Genomic DNA, 24,371 nt, shown 5'->3' on the forward strand with positions numbered 1-24,371 from the left:
CCATAACCTAGGAACTGATGGATCTAGAATTTGAACAGAAGTGGTCTGATGGCAGCATCCTTACCTTACATGCCATGCACACTGGCTGCTGCTGCTGCTGCTGCTGGTGATGGAGTATTATTTAGAGCACACTACATTCGTTCCTCTCCACTCAGCTTATTTTTCCTATTTTCCCTTAGTTTTCTTTCTACCAGCATTTAGGGGCATTGTCTATGTTGTTCATGTGAGTGCAGGATATCTTACTAATGAGTTACTTCTTCTGAGTCTGATCCTAGAAAAGGCTATTGGTAAATCCTAGAGAGAATTGTTCCCAGGCTATGGTCTGCCACAACGACCACATTATACTGAGTTGGCCATTTTAGATTCATTTTAATTATTATGAATTTCTATGCTGGGGAAAAGTCAGAACTTTCTATTTAATTTCCCAAACCATCACAAGGAACATCTGATTTTTAAATATTTACCTTTGTCTCCCAATACTGATCTCTAACTAAGTAGCTTTTCAACGTTTTCAGTTCAGTTCAATTCAGTTGCTCAGTCGTGTCAGTCATGTCCAACTCTTTGCGACCCCATGGACTGTAGCATGCCAGGCTTCCCTGTCCATCATCAACTCCTGAAGCTTGCTCGAACTCATGTCCATCGAGTCAGTGATGCTATCCAACCATCTCATCCTCTGTTGTCCCCTTCTTCTCCTGCCTTCAGTCTTTCCCATCATCGGGGTCTTTTCCAATGAGTTAGCTCTTCACATTAAGTGGTCAAAGTATTGGAGCTTCAGCTTCAGCATCAGTCCTTCCAATGAATATTCAGGACTTATTTCCTTTAGGATTGACTGGTTTGATCTCCTCACAGTCCGGAGGACTCTTAAGAGTCTTCTCCAGCACCACAGTTCAAAAGCATCAATTCTTCGGTGCTCAGCTTTCTTTATAGTCCATCTCTCATATCCCTACGTGACTACTGGAAAAATCAAAGCTTCGACTAGACAGACTATTGTCAACAAAGTAATGTCTCTGCTTTTTCATATGCTGCCTAGGTTGGTCATAGCCTTTCTTCCAAGGAGCTAGCATCTTTTAATTTCATGGCTGCAGTCACCATCTGCAGTGATTTTGGAGCCCCCCAAAATAAAGTCTCTCACTGTTTCCATCGTTTCCCCATCTATTTGCTGTGAAGTGATGGGACAGGATGCCGTGATTTTAGTTTTTTGAATATTTACTTTTAAGCCAGCTTTTTCTTCTTTCACTTTCATCAAGAGGCTCTTTAGTTTTTCTTTGCTTTCTGCCGTAAGGGTAGTATCATCTGCGTATCTGAGATTATTGATATTTCTTCTGGCCATCTTGATTCCAGCTTGTTTTTCATCCAGCCCAGCATTTCACATGATGTATCCTCAGTTCAGTTCAGTTCAGTCGCTCAGTCGTGTCCGACTCTTTGCGACCCCATGAATTGCAGCACGCCAGGCCTCCCTGTCCATCACCAGCTCCCGGAGTTCACTCAGACTCACGTCCATTGAGTCCGTGATGCCATCCAGCCATCTCATCCTCGGTCGTCCCCTTCTCCTGTCCTGCATATAAGTTAAATAAGCAAGGTAACAATAATCAGCCTTGACGTACTCCTTTCCCAATTTGGAACCAGTCTGTTGTTCTGTGTCCAGTTTAACTGTTACTTCTTGACCTGCATACAGTTTCTCAGGAGGCAGGAAAGGTGGTCTCGTATTCCCATCTCTTTCAGAATTTTCCACAGTTCGTTGTGATCCACACAGTCAAAGACTTTGATGTGGTCAATAATGCAGAAGTAGATGTTTTTCTGCAACTCTCTTGCTTTTTCGATTATCCAATGTTTATGTTGGCAATTTGATCTCTGGTTCCTCCTTTTCTAAATTCAGCTTGAACATCTGGAAGTTCACAGTTCACGTATTGTTGAAGCCTGTCTTGGAGAATTTTGAGCATTACCTTGCTAAGCATGTGAGATGAGTGCAATTGTGCGGTAGTTTAAATATTCTTTGGCATTGCCTTTCTTTGGGATTGGAATGAAAACGGAACTTTTCCAGTCCTCTGGCCACTGCTGAGTTTTCCAAATTTGCTGGTATATTGAGTCCAACACTTTCACAGTATCATCTTTTAGGATTTGAAATAGCTCAGCTGGAATTCCATTACCTCCACTAGCTTTGTTCATCCTGATGCTTCCTAAGGCCCACTTGACTTCGCATTCCAGAATGTCTGGCTCTAGGTGAATGATCACACCATTGGGGTTATCTGGATCATGAAGATCTTTTTTTTTTTTTTTTTTGTATAGTTCTTCTATGTATTCTTGCCACCTCTTCTCAATATCTTCTGCTTCTGTTAGGTCCATACCATTTCTGTCCTTTATTGTGCCCATCTTTGCATGACATCTACTATTTCTAATCTTTAGAAATAGAGATTTCTATTTCTAAAATTGTAAATTGTAAAACACTGTTCCTATTATTTTCAGGAGGACATGCATATGATACAGGAATTGTTAAAGAGACCGGCAAAAGCTTTTTGAAAAATCTGTGGTTTTGCTATTTTTTTTTTCTCTTTGTTTATTTACTTTTGGTGCCTGGGCAGGGACTTAAACCCTGGACTCTCAGATTAAAAATTGGTTTTTGTCATTTAGATGACGGAGCTTAGCAGTGTGATAGCTGCAGTATTAATCAGGTGAAGCATCAAGATAGAGAGCATCTCCTAGGAGTTGTGTTCTTCCCACATCAGGCAGGCGAGGTCGTCTGAGTTTTATAGATGATGGTCTATTTTATAGATGAAGGAGCTAAATGCTTTAAAAGGTAAGTGACAAACCAAAGACACAGTGACAAAGTTACAGGTTTTCAGAGCTGGAAAATCATAAGCAAAGGGGTCAAGAATTTGAGTCTCTTCCCTGGAACAGTGTTTCCTCCTTTATTACTTTGCTCTGAATAGCTGGAGAATGGAAATGGAGAGCTATGAAAAACTCCACATTTTTTAATAATTTTTTTTTATTTTTAATGGAAGGATAATTGCTTTAGAATATCGTGTTGGCTTCTGCCATACATCAACATGAATCAGCTATAGATATACATCTGTCCCCTCCCTACTGAGTCTCCCTCCCACGTCACACCCCTTCCCACTCCTCTAGGTTGTGACACAGCCCCAGATTGAGTTCCCTGAGTCATACAGCAAATTCTTACTGGCTATCAACTTTACATATGGTAGTATATATGTTTCCATGTTACTCTCTCCATTCGTCCCCACCCTCTCCTTCCTCCCTTCTACTCGTGTCCCCAGGTATGTTCTCTGTGTCTGCATCTCCATTACTGGCCTGCAAATAGGTTCATCAGCACCAATCTTTCTAGATCCGTGTCCATGTGTGTTAGTTGCTCAGTCGTGTCTGACTCTATGTGACCCCATGAACTGTAGCTTCCCAAGCTCCTCTGTACATGGAATTCTCCATGCAAGAATACTGGAGTGGGTTGCCATTCCCTTCTCCATCTAGATTCCATGTATGTGCATTAATATATGATATTTGTTTTTCTCTTTGACTTACTTCTGTATAAGCTGTATAATAGGCTTTAGGTTCATCCACCTCATAAGAACTGACCCAAATGTGTTCCTTTTATGGCTGAGTAACTTTCCATTGTATATAGGTGCCACCATTTCTTTATCTATTCGTCTGTTGATGGACATCCAGGTGGCTTCCATGTCCTAGCTATTGTAAATCATGCTGTAATGAACATTGGGGTACATGTGTCTTTTTCAGTTTTGGTTTCCTCAGAGTATATCACACACCTATGGGCACCTTACTTTTGACAAAGGAGGCAAGCGTGTGCAACGGGGAAAAGATAGTCTCTTCAATAAGTAGTGCCGCAAGACCTGGATAGCTAAGTGTAGAAAAATGAAATTAGAACACTTTCTAACACCACACACAAAGATATACTCAAAGTGAATTAAAAACATCTATGTTAGACCAAAAACTATAAACTGTTAGAGGAAAACAGACAGAACACAGTATGACATAAATCATAGTCAGATCCTCTATGACCCAGTTCCTAGAATAATGGAAATAAAAACAAAAATAAACAAGTGAGACCTAATTAAACTTAAAAGCTTTTGCACAGCAAAGGAAACTATAAACAAGGTGAAAAGACAGCCCTCAGAATGGGAGAAAATAATAGCAAATTAAACAACTGACAAAGAATTAATTTCCAAAATACACATCCAACTCATACCACTCAATACCAGAAAAACAACCAAATCAAAAACTGACATTTCTCCAAAGAAGACATACAGACGGCTAATAAACATGAAAACGTGCTGTGTCGCTCATTATTAGAGAAGTGCAAATCAAAGCTACAATGAGATATCACCTATCACCAGTCATTAATGGCTATCAAAAAATCCACAAACAATAAATGCTGGAGCAGGTGTGAAGAAAATGGAAGCCTCTTTGCACTGCTGGTGGGGATGTAAATTGATACAACCACTATGGAAGATGGTATGGAGATGCCTCAAAAACCATGAGAATAGTTTCACATTTTTGAGACATGATGTTGAGCAGAAAGATCACTGGTGTGGGGTGGGGACACCTGGATCCTCTTTCCAACCCTGTCATCTGATCTTGGTGAAAACACAAACCCCTCCAGACTTCATCTGCTTCATCTGAAAATGAGAGGATCGTCTGAGAGGATAGACTTGTCTCTCTTATTACCACGTTGAAAGACATTCATTAAAAAAAAAAAAAGTCCCTTGTGAGAATCTGGAGGGCACAATGAGAACTGTGGTGCCAGGGCACTTGGTTTGCTGGGGAGATTCTGGCAGAGCCCTCTCGGACGCCTCCCACACATGGTGTACTGCTAAATCATTGCAGCGGATGGGCTCTGAGTGGCATGGTCAAAGTCAAAGAGGCACACAGGCCTTTTACCTCAGCTTGACCCCATTCAACCCAGCAGAGGATGACTTTGGCCACAGGCAGCAAATGTGTTGGACCTGAGCCCAGCAGGTTCCAAGACTTTCTCCACAAGCCAGAGTCAGGCCAGAAATGTGATCGGTTTTACCTTCTGCAGTTTGTATGAGGGGTCTCTGTAGTTGAGGGCACATGATGGTGATGTGAGAGTGCTAAGAGGCCCATCTGAGGCTCTGATTTACTGATTTCACTTTACTTACTGAGGTAACGAAAAGAACCCTGAGCTTGAAATAAGAAGACTTGAACTCCACTCCTGAACAGGCAAGCCACCGTGGAAAGTCAGGTAATATTGGGGAACCCATTTCTCCCGTCCAAACTGACAGTTCTCAATGGATGGTTTTGAAGTTTTCTTCTAGTTCCGGTAATCTGAGATTTTTGCAATGTTAGAACTTTATGAGATAAGCCATCATTTGGCTTATGGGTCAAACTACATCCCAGAGACAAATCAAGCAATATTTTTTAATATACCAAACCTTGATGGGCCTTCCAAGGGACTAGGATCTTATGGGCAGAACTTCTGAATTTGAGTGCCACTTGAAGCTAGGCTTTCTCATTACAGTCTTGAGGATGACATTTTCAGAGACAAACAGAATAGCTGTGGCATCTCTTAATAATATAGTCAAATCCTTTACTGAGGATTTATACACGGACACTTTGAGGTTTTAGTTAATATTCAAAATTGACAAAGTGCCGCCAGATGCAAAGGTGGTTAGGTACTTTCAGGTCTTACGGAAATTTGAACTGATTAATATGACCATTTGACCTAGTTTATCCTCCATATGTGGGAGGCAGATTCCGTTTCTCCCATGTGTTCCACTGACAGTTCAGTCTTGGTGAGTATAATCATCCCACTTTTACTCGCTGAGGTCCAAAATGAGGCAAGTTCCTTGCCTTTAGATGATTCTAATCAGGCTAGTATATTATTTTTGTCTAAATGTTTCCTACTATATAACCTTGTGTTTGTGTCATATTTTATCTAGTTTTTCTACCCCCTATTTCAGGTGATCATCACAACCTAATAAACTAGAGGTAAAAAAAAAAAAAAAATTGGTGTTTCCATTTTAAAGAGGGAAAAACTCAGGTTCAGGGCCAAGGTCACAGGTCTAGAAGTGACTGCACTCCCAATTATGTTTTCACACTCTTCATGACCAATGAATGGATTGGTCTGTTCCACTATTCTAAGGGCATCCTTGCTCAAGGCAAGTGTGTATCTGCAAGCTCCTCACTAATAGCTAAAGGTTGGCACGTCTCAGGGAATTACTCAGAAAAACACAATGTGAATGATGAATCTTTACACTGCTGAAGGGTATGAATAATTAAAGGATACTTTGCAGAAGAGTATTTTGTGTACTGTCATAACATTTTATTAATATTTTTGAGAAGTAAAATATATGGGAAATGTCAACACAGAATAAAATGAACATGTAGAACTGGAATAAGGTGAACATTCTAGAGAGAGAAAACTATATAAGGAAAATCAAAAGGATTGGGAGCAGGAGCAACTAGAGAAATTTAACTGCAGAGCAATTACCCATCAATGTGGTTTTATTTTCTTGGAGTTTGAATTTCCCAACCTATCTACTCAATTCAAGGCTATCCCTTTTCAAAGAAGTCATCTTGAGAGGCCATATGCTTATTCCATTCATGCTGATAGTTGCTTATATGATTTGGGGGCTTCTCTTTTATAATTGCCTTCTGAAATGGACACTTTCTTTGAAATATTCTTCATGGTATTTTAGATAAAGTCAGAATTACTCAGAGACATGTCTGGTGAAAGGGAGGGTTCATTAGCCAGATAATTTCCATCTCTCCCCCATCCCTTCCTCCTTCTTCCTCTCTTTCTTTCCCTTTCCTTGAATCCCTCCCTCTCTCCTCCCTTCCCTCCCCTCCCTCCCTTCCTCTCTCCCTTCCTTCCTTCTCCCTCTCCGCTTCCTCTCTTGTGTTCTTCCAAAAAAGAGTCAAGACTAATTTTTTTCTACAAGTCGCATACACTTCCTCTGAAAACTTTCAGAAATTAAAGTATAATGCCATATTGATGTAGTAAGAACCTACTTTCCAAATGGATTATGTCTGATGCTTAAATTCTGGTCTGTTAGTTTAAAATCATACTCCCTGAAATGAACTGCTTGGGACTCAGGTTAGAGTACTGAAGTTGCTGTAAACTACTCGAATATCATCTTCCCACCACTGATGGGCGGGAGCAGGCGGCAATGAGCTGAGAGGAGGAGCAGCGCGGAGGGTGGAGGAGATACAGATGGAGCCTTGCGTTGTTGAATCAAGGATGTTACACGTTTACCAACTGAAGGCGTCCAGAGATCACAGCTGAGAGGGTAGAGGGAGTGGGTTACATCATGGCACAGTGTAGCTTGGTGCAGGATCACGGATATTAAAGCTGCTGTGGCGTGTGACAATCAGAGTGGGATGCTGGAGAACACATGGGACTGGGAACAGCTCTTTTTTTAAAATAAAAATTTATTTGTTTTAATTGGAGGCTAATTACTTTACAATATTATAGTGGTTTTGCCGTACATTGGCATGAATCAGCCACGGGTGTATGTGTGTTCCCCATCATGAACCCCCCTCCCACCTCTATCCCCATCCCATCCCTCTGGGTCACCCCAGTGCACCAGCCCCGAGCACCCTGTCTCATGCATCGAACCTGGACTGGCGATTCGTTTCACATATGATAATATAGCTCTTAAAATGTTATTTCTGCTCCCAATTAGCTGGGGGCAAATAATTTGACCTCTTTGTGCTTCAGTTAGTTCCCTTATCTATCAAGTTAAAATTATAGAACCAAATGAGCTCATAGTTTCTTCAAAGACTAAAATTCATTTCATAAGGGATTCGTTGTTGTTGTTGAGTCACTAAGTCATGTCTGACTCTACGATCCCATGGACTACAGTCCACCAGGCTCCTCTGTCCATGGGATTTTCCAGGCAGGAGTACTGGAGTGGGTTGCCTTTTCTTTCTCCAGGGGATCTTCCCAACCCAGGGATCAAACCTGTGTCTCCTGCATTGGCAGGCCGACTCTTTACCACTGAGCCACCTGGCAAGCCCTTTATGAGGGATACATGATGAATATCTTCAAATGCTTGAAGAGCTCCCATGTGGAAGAAGCATTAGACTAAGACTGTATAACTCCTAAGGAGGAGACCAGATCTAGAGGTGGAAGGGGAGCAGATTTCACCTTTAAGTAAAAAAGAACTGCCCAACAGTGAGGTGGCTGCCTTGGGTTAGGGAATACAGTGATGAGCTCCCCATCAGTGGAAGTATTCAAGAAGAGTTGAGAGGGCTGGTTTTATGATGTCAAAGAAAGGAAAGATAAACTGCGGGAAGTGGGCTCGTTGATTATGAAGATCTCTTCCAATTTTGAGATTCTAGGGATCTCTGCTCTTTTGTGACCTCTGTTTTTGACTGCATTTGCCCTGGAAATGACAGGTTGAAAAGTCCCAGGCAGCTTTAGAAGCAGGAATGTGGTCCAGGAGGATTTGGTTCACAGTACCTAGACATATTTAGAATTTCCTGGAAGACCTACATCCTAGCAACCCTAGGTTGCTTAATCTAATGTTACCTGGTAGCCTCAAAGAAGAGGCTCACAGTTTTTGTTAAATGAGAAGACTTAAAGAGGAGCCTTTAGGCTGCCTTCTGCACGTTCTTCTTCTCCCCTTCAGTGAAGTGGAGAGCCATGGTTGGTCGAAGTTTTGAAGCCTGTCAAAGACTCCAGACAATCCCAGGATGCCCATTCTGCTTCTGAACAGAGACAGGTCTCACTGCAGCATCAGGTGCAAGGCTCCAGAGCAGCATGTCATGTGAACGTGGAGCTAGTCATCACTGACTCCTTGAGCCATGGTGGTGGAGGGACCTGAATTACCATCAGCATGGTTGCACTGATGCCATGGGAATGAGCATGCCTGTGGGAATTCCCAGTGAGGGAACTTCATCAGGTCAGAGCAGCCAGAAGGGGAGAATGGGGTGAGCTGGGGGTACAGGTGTTGAAAGACAGCTCCATCGGTCTGACTCATTATTAGCGTTTTTGCTAATTTACGTATCTGAACCTGAAGCACTCTGCGAAATGTCTTTCCCTCCTCCCTGGACCCCCACCCCACCTCTGCAATTTTCCGTTCACTATAAAAGTGCAAAGAGACATCACTTTGCCAACAAAAGTCTGTATAGATAAAGCTATGAATTTTCCATTAGTCATGTTTGGATGTGAGAGTTGGACCACAAAGAAGGCTGAGTGCCGAAGAGTTGATGCTTTAAAATTGTAGCGCTAGAGAAGACGCCTGAGTCCCTTGGAGAGCAAGGAGATCAAAGGAAATCAGCCCTGAATATTCATTAGAAGGACTGATGCTGAAACTGAAGCTCCAATACTTAGGCCACTTAATGTGAAGAGCCGACTCATTGGAAAAGACCCTGATGCTGGGAAAGATTGAAGGCAAAAGGAGAGGAGGACAGCAGAGAACGAGATGGTTAGATAGCCATCACCAACTCAGTGAACAAGAGTTTGAGCCAACTCCAGGAGATAGTGAAGGACAGGGAATTCTGGCCTGTTGCAGTCCATGGGTTGCAAAGAGTTGGACTCAACTTGACAATTGAGCAACAACAATAACAAATAAAAGTTCAGTATCCCTGGTTTCCAGATGCATTTGGGAGAACCAGATCCCTGACTTGCTAGACTCATTAAGTATGGGCTGGACAGAATTGTCGCAAGAGTTTGAAAGCATCAGTGTATCTCTGGGAGGGGAAAGACCCTAAACTCCAGCCTCTCTGAGCAGGAAGCTGTCTTGCCCACTCCCACTGTGTCTTGTCTCTACCACCCCACCCTTGAACACACCTCCTTTTTTGAATAATCATCATTAACACTTAATGAGGATTTGCTCTGCCCCCTGGTCAGCTATCTCATTTAAGCCATACAAACCTAATAGAGAAGGTTCTTTATTATCCCATTTTTGTCAAATTATGAAAAAAACAGATATTCAAAAGGCTCAATAATTTGCTCAGTCATAGCTGCCAACTAAACTCAAGCCCATTGCTCTTATGTCAAATTTTTACATTATCTTTTCTTACCATTCCTATAATGTGAAAACTTGGATGGCAGTTATTGGATAATGAAATGGAAGCCCGAGGGACACCAGCTTTACGTGACATTTATAGAGCTATCTACACGTCAGTCTCCATCCACCTTTCTCTCTGTCTTCTTGACTGTCTTATTCTGGCATACCTTCTTCATGCTTGTAACCTTCTCTTCATTCTCTCTTTACAGGTATCTGATCAATGTGACTTTTGAAGGGAGAAATCTGTCCTTCAGTGAAGACGGCTACCAGATGCACCCAAAGCTGGTGATCATCCTTCTGAACAAGGAGAGGAAGTGGGAGAGGGTAGGACATGTCTTTGGCAATTCTCGAGCTAAGTGGAGGGGGTGGGGATCAGAAATTTTGCAACACACAGGAGGAAAAGGGCCACTTGGTTTTGGTCTCTGAGCTTGAGATCAATACTTTGAGAACACAGAGGAGGCCACTTCTCAAATGTGCATCTTCATTTTCTTGCCACTTTGGTCAATCAAGAGATGATTTTCCCTGTGTATTACCATTTTTATTGGTAGCTGTGCTGTCTGCAGCATGACTTTGTTTTGATGGAAGAGTGTGCAGGCACGGGATAACACAATTAAATGGAGAAACCGAATGATGGTATAGGAGCCGTGTCCTACAGGGTGTACTGGGAGGCCTGTGAAACCTAATTTATGAGTGCGCAAATTTTGATTTCCTATGATTGGAGGCTTGCTCTTAGGACCTCTCCCACTGTCAGCTGATCACAGTGTCTGAAATTCTACTATTAGGCATTAATTTACATGGGTGCCAGACTGCCTGGGTTCAATTCCCAGCTCTCTACTCACTAACGTGGCTATTTACAACCTTGGGCAAATCTCTTAACTTCTCTCTGCCTCCACTTCCTCATCTGAAAAGTGGGAAAAATAACAGTGTCAGTATCACAGGGTTGCTATATGCATTAAATATACTGATATATGTAAAGGACTTAGAAGGGTTCTTGGCACATGGTAAGCACTCACTAGGTATTGGCTTTTATTGTTATACCTGATTCCTAGTTCAATACAAATGTTCCTGAGAGGCATTTCATTACACATGTTCATGAGAATCAGGACACTTGTGCCTTGAGATGCTTTGCGGAGAAATGGTTTCTCAGATAAATAAGATTAAGGGGTACTGTCTACTGTGTCTCACTTTGGAAGAGTCTCCAAACACATATTAATTTGAAAGTTCAGAGGTGTCTTTTTTGCTGAGGTGTCATTGACATGTATCATTGTACTAGTTCCATATGTACAATATAATGGTTCAATATTTGTGTATATTGTGAAGTGATCACCACAGAGAGTCTAGTTAAAATCCAACACTGTGCATGGTTCCAAATTTTTTTTCCTGTGTTGAGAACTTTTAAAATCTACTCTCTTAGCAACTTTCAAATATGTAAGAGTATTATGAGCCATAGTCACCGTGCTCTACCTTACATTCCCATGACTTCCTTTTATAACTGGAAGTTTGTATTCCTTGACCAACTACCAGTCTGCTCTTTGTATTTATGGCTAGATTTTTTTTTTCTTTTTTTTAGATTCCACATATAAGTGAGATCATGCAGTATTTATCTTTCTCTAACTTCACTTAGCATAAATACCCTCAAGGTCCATCCATGTTGCTGCAAATAGAGGTGTCTTAGCAAAGGAACATCTTTAATTTTATCTAATTTGGCATTTCCCCAAATGAGTTTTATCACGAGACCCTTTAGTCTGTGGAATCAGATTCTGTGAAACATGTTGAGAAACACTGATTTAAGGCAATTTCTGCAGACTCTGTGGGCCAGTTGGCTGAGAGCAGACTTCAGGATGTCAACGTGGCTCTGACTAGGATGGAAACCAGGCGATATATTTTCCGAGAGAGTAGCCAGGAAAAGAAGCCAGAGATAAACTTCTTGAAATTCACAATCTTGTCACAGAGAGACGTGGACAGGTGAAACAGGGCATGTGTGTCTCAGGTAGTGGGACCCAGAGCCTTGCCCTTCAAATGAAAGACGTCTTCCTGTCATGTGTTCCTCCAATAAGGGCTCAGCTATAAGGCTAACATCATACCCGGCGTCCTTGATTGAAGTTATCATTTGTTCCGAAATGGCTGTTCTCTGGGCTCCTGCTCTTCACCCCAATCAAGCTGCTTTTCACTGCTGCTGTGCAGACATAATAATTTAAGAAGTGTTCTGGGGCCGGTGTGTACACCAGGCACTTCTGTAGATCTCCAGAAGAGGAGTTATTAAAAACTGAGGCTTCATACGTGGAACAGAAGACGTCCAGCTGGGGATAGCTTTTATGCCGTAGACTCATGATTACTGACTCGAGTATGGGGCCTCTCACAGCCATCCTGTCTTAAAGAAACACCACTTCCACTCATTGGCGCTGCCTTCTCTTCCTTAGGCTGGAATCTGAGGCCTGGGACCCCCACCCCTTTCCACAGCTAGTTTCTCCTTCCTGGGGGTTGAATCCCTCCCCTCCTTATCAATTCTACCTTTACTCTCACTCTTATATGTATTGCTTATCTTTATTTGATCCAAAAACCATGTGGATAATGTTTTAAATGGACCGCCTTCTCTCTGATGCACACACACTTTCTTATTTTTTTTTAATTTTTTTACTTTTAGATATGTTTTATTTCAGAGATCATTGGCATATTCAAGTGGCATCAGTAATCATCCATAAATAAAATTAAGGCCTAGCTGACAAAAATAAAGATTCAGATTGTAAAATGATGTGTTTCACTCAATGATAACACTTAGTGAAATTTTTAATTGCATTGGCTCCTTATTAGCTGGGAGCCCAATGTAAGCATCAACCACACCTGGATCCAGGTGTTCAAAAAAGATCACTCGGGATGACACCCACTTTTTTCCATTCAGCTCAGTTCTGGACATGGCTTCTAGAAAGAGCTTCTCAAGGCACCGTTCTGGTTATGTTCTTTCTCTGCTCCAAACCTGCTCCAAGCTCCTGTGGTTTGTGAATTGGACCCAAACTTTATCTCTTCTTGCATTCAAGGCACCGGTCTGTTTTCCAACACCATCTTCTCTTTCTTGGTGTGCCCTCTGTCGCCATCAAGCAGCACTGGGCCCATCGCTGTTCTGAGAAGGTGCCCCTGTACGTCTCGCTCCCTGTACGGCCTGTCATGATGTTTTCTTTTCCTGGAACGAATGGTCCAATTATACAAATCATAATCATCCTTTGAAACCAATTAAAATTCTGCTTTTTCCTTGCCTGATCTTTGACTGGGATTTCACTTTTTGCTCCCGTATCCCCTGTAGCATTGGTCCGCACCCATGTCAGCAGCACTCGTGACAGCTGCCTGTGTCAGAGCTGTGTGTGTGATGCTTCTGCAGGGCAGAGGCTGTGTCTTCATATCGTCGTGTCCTCATGGGAACCTGGAGGAGCATGTCACACGGCTCAATAAACATGTCGAACAACTGAGAACCATTACATAATGCAATGGTCTAAAATCCATCATTAAGAATCCAAGTTTATGTTGTTGCCCTTGATACAATAGCTGAATTTTTTTTTTTTTTTGGCAAGAGGAGATAAAATCTTTATGTAGATTGAGTTTTCATAGATCGTATTTTAAGTGTGCTAAGGGAGCTTGTTATTTAAAGAAATTCTGTGGGTAATCTTTGATAAAGCATTGTGGGGGGATTGGGATCATACTAAATAGAATAGAATATTTCACACTGACTTGGTTACATCAGAGAACGCTGCTGCAGAGAGAAGTCAGTATTTTTTGGCTTTATGAGCCTCGTGGCTCCCAAACGTGGAGGCCCCTGTGGGCAGGGAGGGGCAGCCAGGCTCAGGTGAAAGGCGTGTCTGGGAAATGGTGAAATTGAACATCCTTTTCTTCCACCATCACCCTGGCCCCCAGAACCCTTCTGCCTCCCCAGGATTCCTAATAGTGTTCTAAATGGTTCCCAGTGGTCCTGGGAAGATTTGGAGCTCAGAGAGGCAGGCCTTAGAGTGAGGATTCTACAGTGAAGAGATGCTCACTGGGGAGATGATCGAGGAGTGAGTCTCAACTTGCGGAAGAAACATGGGCTAAGGGATGGCGCTGTCGGCTTCTAGTGACATGCCTAACTCATGTGTGATCTGCTCCTTTCACTTGTCTAAGGCCTTTCCTTCCTCAGGTCTGGAATGGTGGCATGAACAATGGGTCCTTCTCAGCTCTAACTCCTGAGATTACAAATTCATGCTGTAAAGAAATAGGACCTTGGCGTGGAAGTTGGGTGAGAGCTGGAGCATACAGAAGAAGACTTTGTTTTTAAGGACAGTAGCTCCCAAGTCTTTCTTGTCACTTGGGTAAAAATCATGACCTGAGCTGAAGCAGCTACGCAGTCAGGTTTATGTTTATTTTCTTCAGTATACTTGTTACCTGATGTTTTGCTTATTTGTCTGCCCGTTTACTGCCTGTTTTCTCACACCAGGAGGGGTGTTGCATGGGGCAAGGGCCTCTTTCACCTCGGTAAATCCAGCACTTAAGAAGGGTGCTTGGCTCACTCCAGAGACCATTGTTCAATAAACGAAGAATCTGTGTGCTTAGGGGGGTTGGAGTAGTGACTAGCCATTCACTTCTACCTCAGGCTCTCCTGTGCAGATGGCGTGGTTTACTGAACAGCTCACAAGACCGCATACATCCCTGCCTTTAGGGTGAGTGCCCCCAAGGACCAGCGAGGGACTCAGGGGCCCTTCGGGGAGGCCTCATCTCCAGACAGGCATGCCCAAGCAGTGCTCAACAAGACCCTTTGGGTGGAGGAAGATTCATTAAGTTGTCAGTGTGAACCCCATGGTAGGATTTCACAGGATTCCTTCAGGTTTTTACAAAGCCACTGTCTTATAAATTCAGTTCCTTCCGAAAGACTCAAAGTAAAGGCAGGATGGTCTAGAGAACTGAGCTTGGTTTTGGAAATGAGAGAGAGCCCAGTTCAATGACCCACACTAGTTTTTTTTATCAACTGTGTTAGCTGAGCCACTGATATTACCTGAGTCAATTTTCCTTCTGTCATATAGGGCTTTGCCTAAGGCTATTATACAGATTAAAGGGGATTTTATAGTAACCAACTATAAAGGAGATGATAGTAAAACTGGTTAATGGTGGCTAAAACATAGCCATATTTTACGAATATCAACTGGTAGTCTCCACCCTCTTGGTACAATTTTTTAAGATACTATCTGCACATGATAAAAGTCAAATGATGCAAAAGAACATTCAGTGAAAAGAATGTCCTTTTATCATCTATGAGCCTTGGTTCCCCAGACTGCTCCTCAGAGCAATTGTTGTTCCCACTGTCACGTATTTGCTCTGAAAACACACCAAGCATGTACAAAGTTTCTACATCTACTCAACCTCCTTTTTTCCTTTTAAACAAAGGGTACATACTTTTGTGACCCTTTAATGGGATCCTGTATAAGTAGCCATTAAGGAGGCATGGAGGCAGGGAGCTGAAATAGCAGAGATCTCTGGATCAGAATTATATTCACAGAAAGCCAAGTACATATCTCTGGTAGGTAGAAATGTGAGGAACATTTAAAGAGGACTACACATACATACAGACATAGCCTGGTGAGTTGGAAAGGATAGGGGATGGTAGAAAAATATTTGTGTGCAGAAGGGTTCATTTCTAAGTCTCTCTAAGAGGGGGGCAGATGCATAAACTTGCATTAAAAATAGTCTGGCACAGAGAGGCAGTTCCAACAAGCATTCGGGCTTCTGTCTTTATCTGAGCCTCTCATGATTTGCTTCATTGCTGCTGCTCCCTGCTTCCATTTAATCGTTCCTAAAATGGGGATAATAAAAATGAAATGCAGTGGGGGTGTGTTCTGAGCAATGACTTCAAGAAATGATGATGGTGCATTTTCAAGCTGTAAGATATAAACAGACCTTAAAGGGACTGTCTAGGTCAGAACTGCGAGGATACGTACGGTTTTCACCTCCGCTATCCTTTCTCCCAAAAACACCAGACGTGTATTTTACAAGCCCACTCCCTCTTCCCTGCATCCATCCACCGGAAAATACTCCTCCTTGTATAGAGTATGGCATTCTGTTTGTCCAGGTCATTCTTTGGGCTTGCCAAACCTCAGATGTCATTTTAGGCTTGCAGTCTTAACAGATTAGAGCCACATTCACCAGTGAAAGAAGGACTCCAGGAGAAAGTGGTTGGTTGGAAATGCTGGGTCAGTAGTCTTATTTGTGAATTAACGTCTGGATCAGTAAGAGAGAGGAAGGTTAACCAAACTGGTAGAAAGGTAACTCCCAAGAGCTGCTGCAGCAGCAACATCATAAACCAGAAGGCGCCACTGGCATTTGGAGCCTGAGACGAATGAGTCAGGTTAAAGGATGCTTCTGGTCACCCCGTATCCAGGAGACAGCACTAACCCCAGGCTGTGGATGTCCTGTCATACTGGTACCTGCGGTTGTTGTTCAGTCACTCAGTCATGTCCAGCTCTTCGTGACCCCATGGACTGTTACCCGCCAGGCTCCTCTGTCCATGGGATTTCCCAAGCAAGAACACTGGAGTGAGTTGCCATCTCCTTCTCCAGGGGATCTTCCCAACCCAGGGATCAAACCCGCATCTCTTGCCTTTCAGGTGGATTCTTTTACTGCTGACCACTGAGGAATCCCTTGAGGACTAGCAAAATCATATTCCAGGATGGTCAGTTTGGTGGTGATATGAGAAAGGTCGATCACTGCCATGACAGATTCCACTTGAAAGCCACTGACTTTTGACATAAAACAGCCTCTGCATCTCCCAAGCATGTATGTGTGCTTGCGTGGGCTCACACACACACACACACACACACACACACACACACACACACACACAGATCATGGACAAGCTGACGGGCTGCTCACAAACACAGGAACCACATCTGTTTGGTTTTCCACTAGATGTCTGTACCCTGCCTTAGACAGTGCTCCGCAGGCCAGGAAATACTTGATGATGGCTGGAACACACCTGCCCCCACTTCACTCCACCTCCCACCCCAGGGGAGGAGCACGCCCCATCCGCACAGTTTCCAGGCTCACAGAAGGCATCTGAGGAGTGAAATATGAACTCCTTCCCGTGTCGGTGTGTTTGCTCTGCATCTCTCAATACCACCGCTTAATGGCATGTTCTTTTCGCTGACTTTGAACTGCGTCCTAATAGGCATCATTGGATTAAGGGATTAAGAAACAGACTCCATGGAGAAAGGCTGTGGGAATTGGGGTCATGGAGGGGAAGGAGGAGAGCAAGGAGGTGGTGACTTTCTTTAAATCTATGAAGAATGATCGGACCAAGTGTTGACATCAGCTGTTCTCTCTCTTCTCCTAGACAGAACCCGAGTAAGTGGGCTTAAGATCCAGCAGAAAGGATCTCTACTAGCTCCCAGGAGAATTTCTTCAAAGAGAGAAGTGTATAGTGCCAGAACTGTTAACCGCACCAGGGGCTGACTTTGGAAGAACCTAAAATCTGGGATATTTCTTAGGGGGCAGTCTGGCCCTGACAAGGCGTGGCCTCCAAGGCATTGAGGGTTTTGAGTCTTCCCTTCTTTCTTACACATAATAATTGAGCACCTACTATGAGCCTAGCACTGCTCCCACCAAATTAGTCTTGTCATTTTCCTAGTTGCTGGGGAAAACAAACAAAAAAAAGAGTACTGCAAGGAGAAGGATGCTGATTGTGACACAAAATTTCTATAACCTAAGGTGATTTTTAAACTATCGTCTAATGTTTGGGTGGCCTTTCATGTTGCCTGGTTAGTAAAGACCGTGCATCTATATGACCCTGGCTTATAGACGTGGCCTCTGGGTTGCATGCTTTTGGTTGTCTTTCCAAGTTGTTGATAATCACAGACTCTCACATCCAAGTGATGTGGCTCCCTCAGCTCCAAGAGCCATGGCCCATGTGGCTTTTTGTCTACACCCTTTTCTGAGGTTCCAGAAAGAGACTTGTGGGGTGGGGAGGTGTGCGCTTAGCCCTCCAAGTCTCTGCAGCCCTGTTTGTTAGTCCACAAAGTCAAGCTGCTGCCCCATGTACGTTTATAAAATAATTTGAAGAGCAGAGCAGGATGTATTGGGGGAATAGACTTCAGAAATGTCATTTTAGAAAGGCTGGTTGTCTTCATGTGCTGTGTTCAGCCACTGAAAGAAAAGGATAAAAGACCAAGATAACCTTGGTTGACTTTGCTTTTGAAACCTATACCTGCTTATCGGGTTTGAGAAAAGCTGGACGGAGCTTGGAGACAGAAGTGCTGGCTTGACCTTGACTTGAGGAAACGCAGTAAAGAGGAAAGTGTCCCCAAAGCTGAAAGATGGCTTTCATCCACCTTGTTTACATTTTATTGACTTTTTTATTTCATGACAGGTGTCTCTGGTTGGCTCCTGACTCTCTGAACCATCTTTCTAATTCTGGCTTATGATGTTTTTTCACTAGCAATACTGAAGAAGAAGTTGTGGTGTAGGGGGTAGTTACAAGACTCTTGTGTTGATAGACAAGTTAAAAACACTTATGATTTTATTATAACATTTGTAATTTTCTTATTTGCTTATTAAATGTATTTAGGGGACAAAATAAAATTTACCCATTTCCATACCTACAAAGAACTAGCATTTACATTTCTTCTGTTTCTTATCTGATGCTTTTTTCTGTGTATATTATAATATAATACAGTGGGATACAATAGAATTGGAAACACAACATATGAACAGTTTGCAATCTTCTTCCTTTCACTATGATATTGTGGCCATATTCTTATTTTATTAATGTCATCTGAAAGCATGAAACTTAATGACTGCCTCATATCCCATTGTAAAGATGTATTGTACTATTTTTTTTTTTTTTTGGCTTCATCGCATGGCATGTGTGTTCTTAGTTACCCAAACAGGGACCTAACCCATGCCCTCTGCAGTGGAAGCACAGTCTTCACCAGTGGACCACCAGGGAAGTCCCTGTATCATACTTCTTTAAACTAACTTCCCATGATTAAGCATTCACATGTGTATTCAGTAGAGACTGGTACTCAGATGAGAATAATTTCAGAGTTTTTGATAATCCAGCTTTGATGCCGTAAGATTGATGTCTAAGGTGACAAGGTTTGGTCACATTTTTGTTGTTGTATAATGACCCTAAACATTCAAAATGACATCCCTTAACCTGAGAAGCTTGGGTTATATTAATTCAGTAACAGGAAAGTAGACACATATGTGGTGGGTATGTGTCTCTCCTTGGTGGTTCCTGGTCGGCTGGGAATCTCAGAGGGTTTTCTCTTTCTGATCATCTGATCCTCTAATTTCGCTGATAAGAATATTTATCATCTTTGTCAGTTACAACACACAGAAGATGGGGTTGGTCATGTGGTTTGTGTCTTCATTTTTCATCATGCTAGGACCATTTCCTTGCAAGTTAGAGGCCTCCAAAATTCAGGCACATGTTCCCAAGGAGCTAATAGGGCTCATGCTTGTTGAGACATCATTTCTAGCGCTATTTCCATTCTCTGTGCCCCAGGTGACCCAGAAAGACGAGAGAGCAATCCCTTCTTTCACCAGTGGGGGCAGCACCTGGCTGGCTCTCACAGGCACAGGATGATGTGCCTCAAGACTGTCAGAGGCCATCATGGCAGAAACCACTCCTTTTGTACCTTGATGTATTTTCTACTAAACTGGCTACTTTGTGCATACATTAATAACCTACTAACTTTTCCTGAAGTTTGGCATTAAAGCTATAATATCTGAGTGCCCTTCATATACAAGCATACCTCTGTTGGTCCATCACCAGATCTTCTGCTTCGAGTTCTTCCTGTAGCGCTGATGGATTTGTGCAAGTTCACACACAGTGTCTCTATCCGCAATACCTATTTCTGAGAGTTTGCTGAGACCAGGGTAAAGCAATTTGTGTGTACAGGAAGGGAAGCAACTGACCTTGGCTTGTTAACTCTCCTGATTGGCCCCTAGTACAGAAATTTAAAGGGAAGTCTAATTAAGAAAGTAAAGTCTTCCCTGGTGGCTCAGACAGTAGTGCATCTGCCTGCAATGCAGGAGACCTGGGTTCCATTCCTGGGTCGGGAAGATCCCCTGGAGAAGGAGATGGCAACCCACTCCAGTACTCTTGCCTGGAAAATTCCATGGACAGAGGAGCCTAGTAGGCTACAGTCCATGGGGTCGCAAAGAGCCAGACATGACTGAGCCACTTCACTTCTACCTTTAAGAATGAAAGCTATTAATATAAAACATGAATATAAATATCCCGCAACAGGTATAGAAGTCACATTATTTGGTATGATTTTTCTTTCTCTGTTAGAATGATTTCTGTCCACAATTTGGTGAACATTTCAGTTCATTTTGAGAGTGAGTTGGCGGAGGGGGGGCTCTGACACTTTCTACCCACTCTCCCTCTCTGTGATCATGTGACCCAGCTGTTCTCTCCTGCCCATAAAGGCTGCCAATTGCTGTTTCTACAAGCATTCCAGGTCTTAGTTCTATCAGCTAAGTGTTCTTAAGGTTTAAACTTAAAGCACCAAGGGAATGATGAGAATGAAAGTGTGGTCTTGGGGAGGCAAAGCAAGGAGAAGAGCAGAAGCAGAAGGTAGTCGTTGGGGAGAGAGTGATAGACCCCACGGGGAAGAGGACCAATCTCCTCTGCTGTGCGTTCCAAGTGCACCATATTCTCCTTTTACACCAGACTCCACGAGATCAGGGATGGGGGAGCTTGGTGGGCTTCTGTCCATGGGGTCGCACAGAGTCGAACACGACTGAAGCTACTTAGCAGCAGCAGTAGCCACTAGATCTCCTTTCCTGGTTTTCTAGTCTTAGAGTTTGATGTGTGGTGTCTTCTGAGATCGTCAACTTTGGCTCTTCTCGTAATAAAATGTACCTTTTTTTTTTTTTTCACTCATCCTATAAGGAAGGAAAGTTGCTGGTGAAGAATTTGAATACTACCTACCTCTTAGTTAGAATTTCTGGTGGATGTCTAAGTCTCCTTAACATTCTCTTCATAGAACAGTGAAAAACATCTGTTCTCCCTATAGGTTCTGAGGACGATGTATAGTTTCTAGAACACTGTAGCCTGAGATCAAAGGATCTTAGGAAGATTTGGCCTCTCGCACATCTGACATTTATATGGCCCTTTAAGAGCAATGTGGTTTATGAAGAGTTTTATCATACAGGATCTAATTTTGATTCCGGTGAAAACTTTGGGAAATACTTGTGCAGTTACATAAACTGAGGCTCAGAGAAGTTGTCTGACTTGCCAAATTCATACACTTCAGGAATGGCAGTGCTGAGTGTAGATATTTACATCTGGCTCCATTTAAGTTCAATATGCTTTTTGCCTTGATACACAGACTGTAACTAGGCTAATGGGGTCAAGTGTAGCAATACCAATGGGAATTCTTCTGTAGACCAGAGGACAGACCACACCATGGACACATGTGAGCTCTATCACATGAGAGTGTTTAAACGAAGTGTTCACAGATGATCCTGTACTGGGAGGAGGGAGGGGTTTGGCTCAAAATGTGACTGGCTGCTTCAGGGTAATATTTTCCTGAGAGGAACACGAAATGAAAAAGTAAGGTGGGGAGGAGTGGAAGAAGGGAGAGAGGCAGGAAAGATAGAAAGAGCAACAGCAGAAAAGCTTTTCTGCATCCTTACACCCATCCAGGTGGTGATAAAGAACCCACCTGCCAGTGTTGGAGATGTAAAGAGACATGGGTTTGATCCCTGGGTCAGGAAGATCCCCTGGAGACGGAAATGGCAACCCACTCCAGTATTCTTGCCTGGAGAATCCCATGGACAGAGGAGCCTGGTGGACTACGACCCATAGGGTCGAAAAGAGTTGGACACAACTGAAGCAACTTAACACGCATGCATGCATTACAGACACACATACCTAAAAATACATCATGAATACACGCATCCATATTGTCTTTTTTTTTTTCCCAATTAGAACAATAACCTGTCTCTTCAAACTGAGGACAGAACACCTTTCTCCCAATAGCAAAGGCCACAGCTACTAGGCCACAGCTGTCTAGGTTCTGAGGGCATAGGGGAGATTTTGTAGCAAAGAGCTCACTTCTGCAATTGAAAGCTCTTCTAAAATGCAGCCCCCGTGGCAGTGGCACTGTGGCCATGCAGCCCCATTGATCAGACACCTGCTGGAGGTGCAGAGAAATGTTGAACCACCAAGGAGAATTTAAAATAGCTGACCTACAAAACAGTCCTCAAATCTTAGCAGGAGAGTGACATGAAATTTTAACTTTGTTTTCTATAAAACAGAATCAACCAAATATTTTATGAGTTCAACTAGCTAAGAGAGAGGAGTTTGGGGATCTTCTGTAGAGCTAGCTAAAGATCCATTGAGAGAAATACGTACAAATATATCAAAGGTAAAGTAGAAGCCAAATTTGATAGCTGAGACCACTGGTCTGCGATTCATCATTGCCACTTCAGTGTTTCCCGAAGTGTGATTTTGAGTTTCACTGTGGTACGTAAGTTAAGAAGAATGAGTATTCTTCAATTTAAATAATCTACTTTAAAGTTTTTAAATTTGTTTTTGGCTCTGCCACGTCTTCGTTGCTGTGTGTCGGCTTTCACTAGTTTTGGCAAGCAGGGGCCACTCTGGTTGTGATGAGAGGGCTTCTCTTTGCAGTGGCTCTCTTGTTGCGGAGCATGAGCTCTAGGGCATAAGGGCTTCAGTAGTTCTGGCGCGCAGGCTTAGTTGCCCTGAGGCACGTGGGGTCTTCTCAGACCCGAGATCAAGCCCCAGTCCCCAGTCCCAATACAGTATCCTGTATTGGCAGGATTCTTAAGCTCTGGACTACCACGGAAGTCCTATTTATTTTTATAGTTATCTTCTCTCTTTGGCAAGTAACGCTGTCTTACATTCACAATAATGATACGAATTTTTTAATAAATGTATTTTTTAAAAGAAGGCTATTTCATATATTAAATTAAAAATAGTGGAAATGGTGCACATATGTTACAAAATTAGAGGAGTAGTTCTTGAGTGAAATTTGGGACATGCTTCCAGAAGGCAAGGGGTGTTACTGACCCCTGGTTCCCAAGTCACAGGGTCGGGACGGCCCTCCCGTTCCCTCCTCTTTCCTCCTCACCTCTCTGTGTTGAGTCTACACACCAGCATAATTGCGACAGCACCTTCTCCCAACCTCCTGTACTTTTATGGCTGCATCTCTTGTCTTATGCTTTCTCCTTAACCTTGGATTCTTGAACTTGTCCTTTGGGGCATAGTTAAAAGCTGAGAGGCATCATATCTTGCTGCCCCTCTGCCTAAAACAGTGAATCATACAAAGCAGTGTAAATAAATGTTGCTTCAGCTTTCTCATCCCTTTCCTCCCTTTCTTCATCTATAAATGGGAAGGATGGTAGCACCTACCTCAAACTGTTGCTGTAAGGATCAAACGAACTTTAATTCATTTAAAATTCTTAGCACAGGATCAGGTGCAGGCACTGTGCAAGCGTTCACTGTTCTTTACTTGAACATGTCTTTTCTTCTCGTTTTATTGAGATAAAATTGACAGCCCTGTGTGAGTGTAAGGTGATTTGACTTCCATACATCATGAAATGATGATCATAATAAGTTTGGTGAACATCCATCATCTTGCATAGACTCAGCATTAAAGAAATAAGATAAAAAAGTCTTTCTGCTAATGAGAACTCAGGATTTCGTCTCTTCACAATTTTCATATATATCCTATAGTAGTATTAATTATATTTATCATGTTGTACACTACATCCCTGGGATTTATTTATCTTACACTTAGCAGTTTATACCTTTTACCACTTTCATCCAGTTTCACCTATCCGCACCCTCCGCCTTTGGTAGCTACAAATCTAAGCTCTTTCATATGAGTTTGTCTTTGAAGTATAATTGAACATATGTTAAACAAGTTTTAATACAACTGAAATTGGGTTCTAGAAAACAAGAAAATGAAGAAAAATGATCCACATGCACACATAAGAACATGGCTGGATTTTGGCCTTAGTTGCTGAAAGGACGTAGCTAGGAAACAACACAGAGAATCCTTGACACACTTGATGATAAACTGGTGATGAATATGCTTCTTCCTTCATTCTTGAACAATGTTTTATACAGAGATTTTTTAAAATTGAGTCTTACTAATAATAAAAGAGTAGCAAGGGAGTTCCAGAAAAACATCTATTTCTGCTTTATTGACTATGCCAAAGCCTTTGACTGTGTGGATCACAGTAAACTGTGGAAAATTCTGAAAGAGATGGGAATAGCAGACCACCTGACCTTCCTCTTGAGAAGTGTATATGCAGGTCAGGAAGCAACAGTTAGAACTGGACATGGAACAACAGACTGGTTCCAAATAGGAAACG

At 42.6% G+C, this 24,371-nt stretch overlaps 1 protein-coding gene across 1 annotated transcript in view; it reads left to right on the forward strand.

The window, feature by feature from the left end:
* GRIN2B (glutamate ionotropic receptor NMDA type subunit 2B) overlaps positions 1 to 24,371 on the forward strand; it is a 355,273-nt gene that overhangs the window by 207,991 nt on the left and 122,911 nt on the right. Inside the window, exon 3 of the mRNA XM_068970887.1 lies at positions 10,214 to 10,328. Within this exon, the coding sequence (XP_068826988.1) occupies positions 10,214 to 10,328 (115 nt within the window). The remainder of the gene's footprint in view (positions 1 to 10,213; positions 10,329 to 24,371) is intronic.

The sequence above is a fragment of the Capricornis sumatraensis genome, chromosome 4 (genome assembly GCF_032405125.1).
Source record: "Capricornis sumatraensis isolate serow.1 chromosome 4, serow.2, whole genome shotgun sequence".
NCBI classification, from domain to species: domain Eukaryota; kingdom Metazoa; phylum Chordata; class Mammalia; order Artiodactyla; family Bovidae; genus Capricornis; species Capricornis sumatraensis.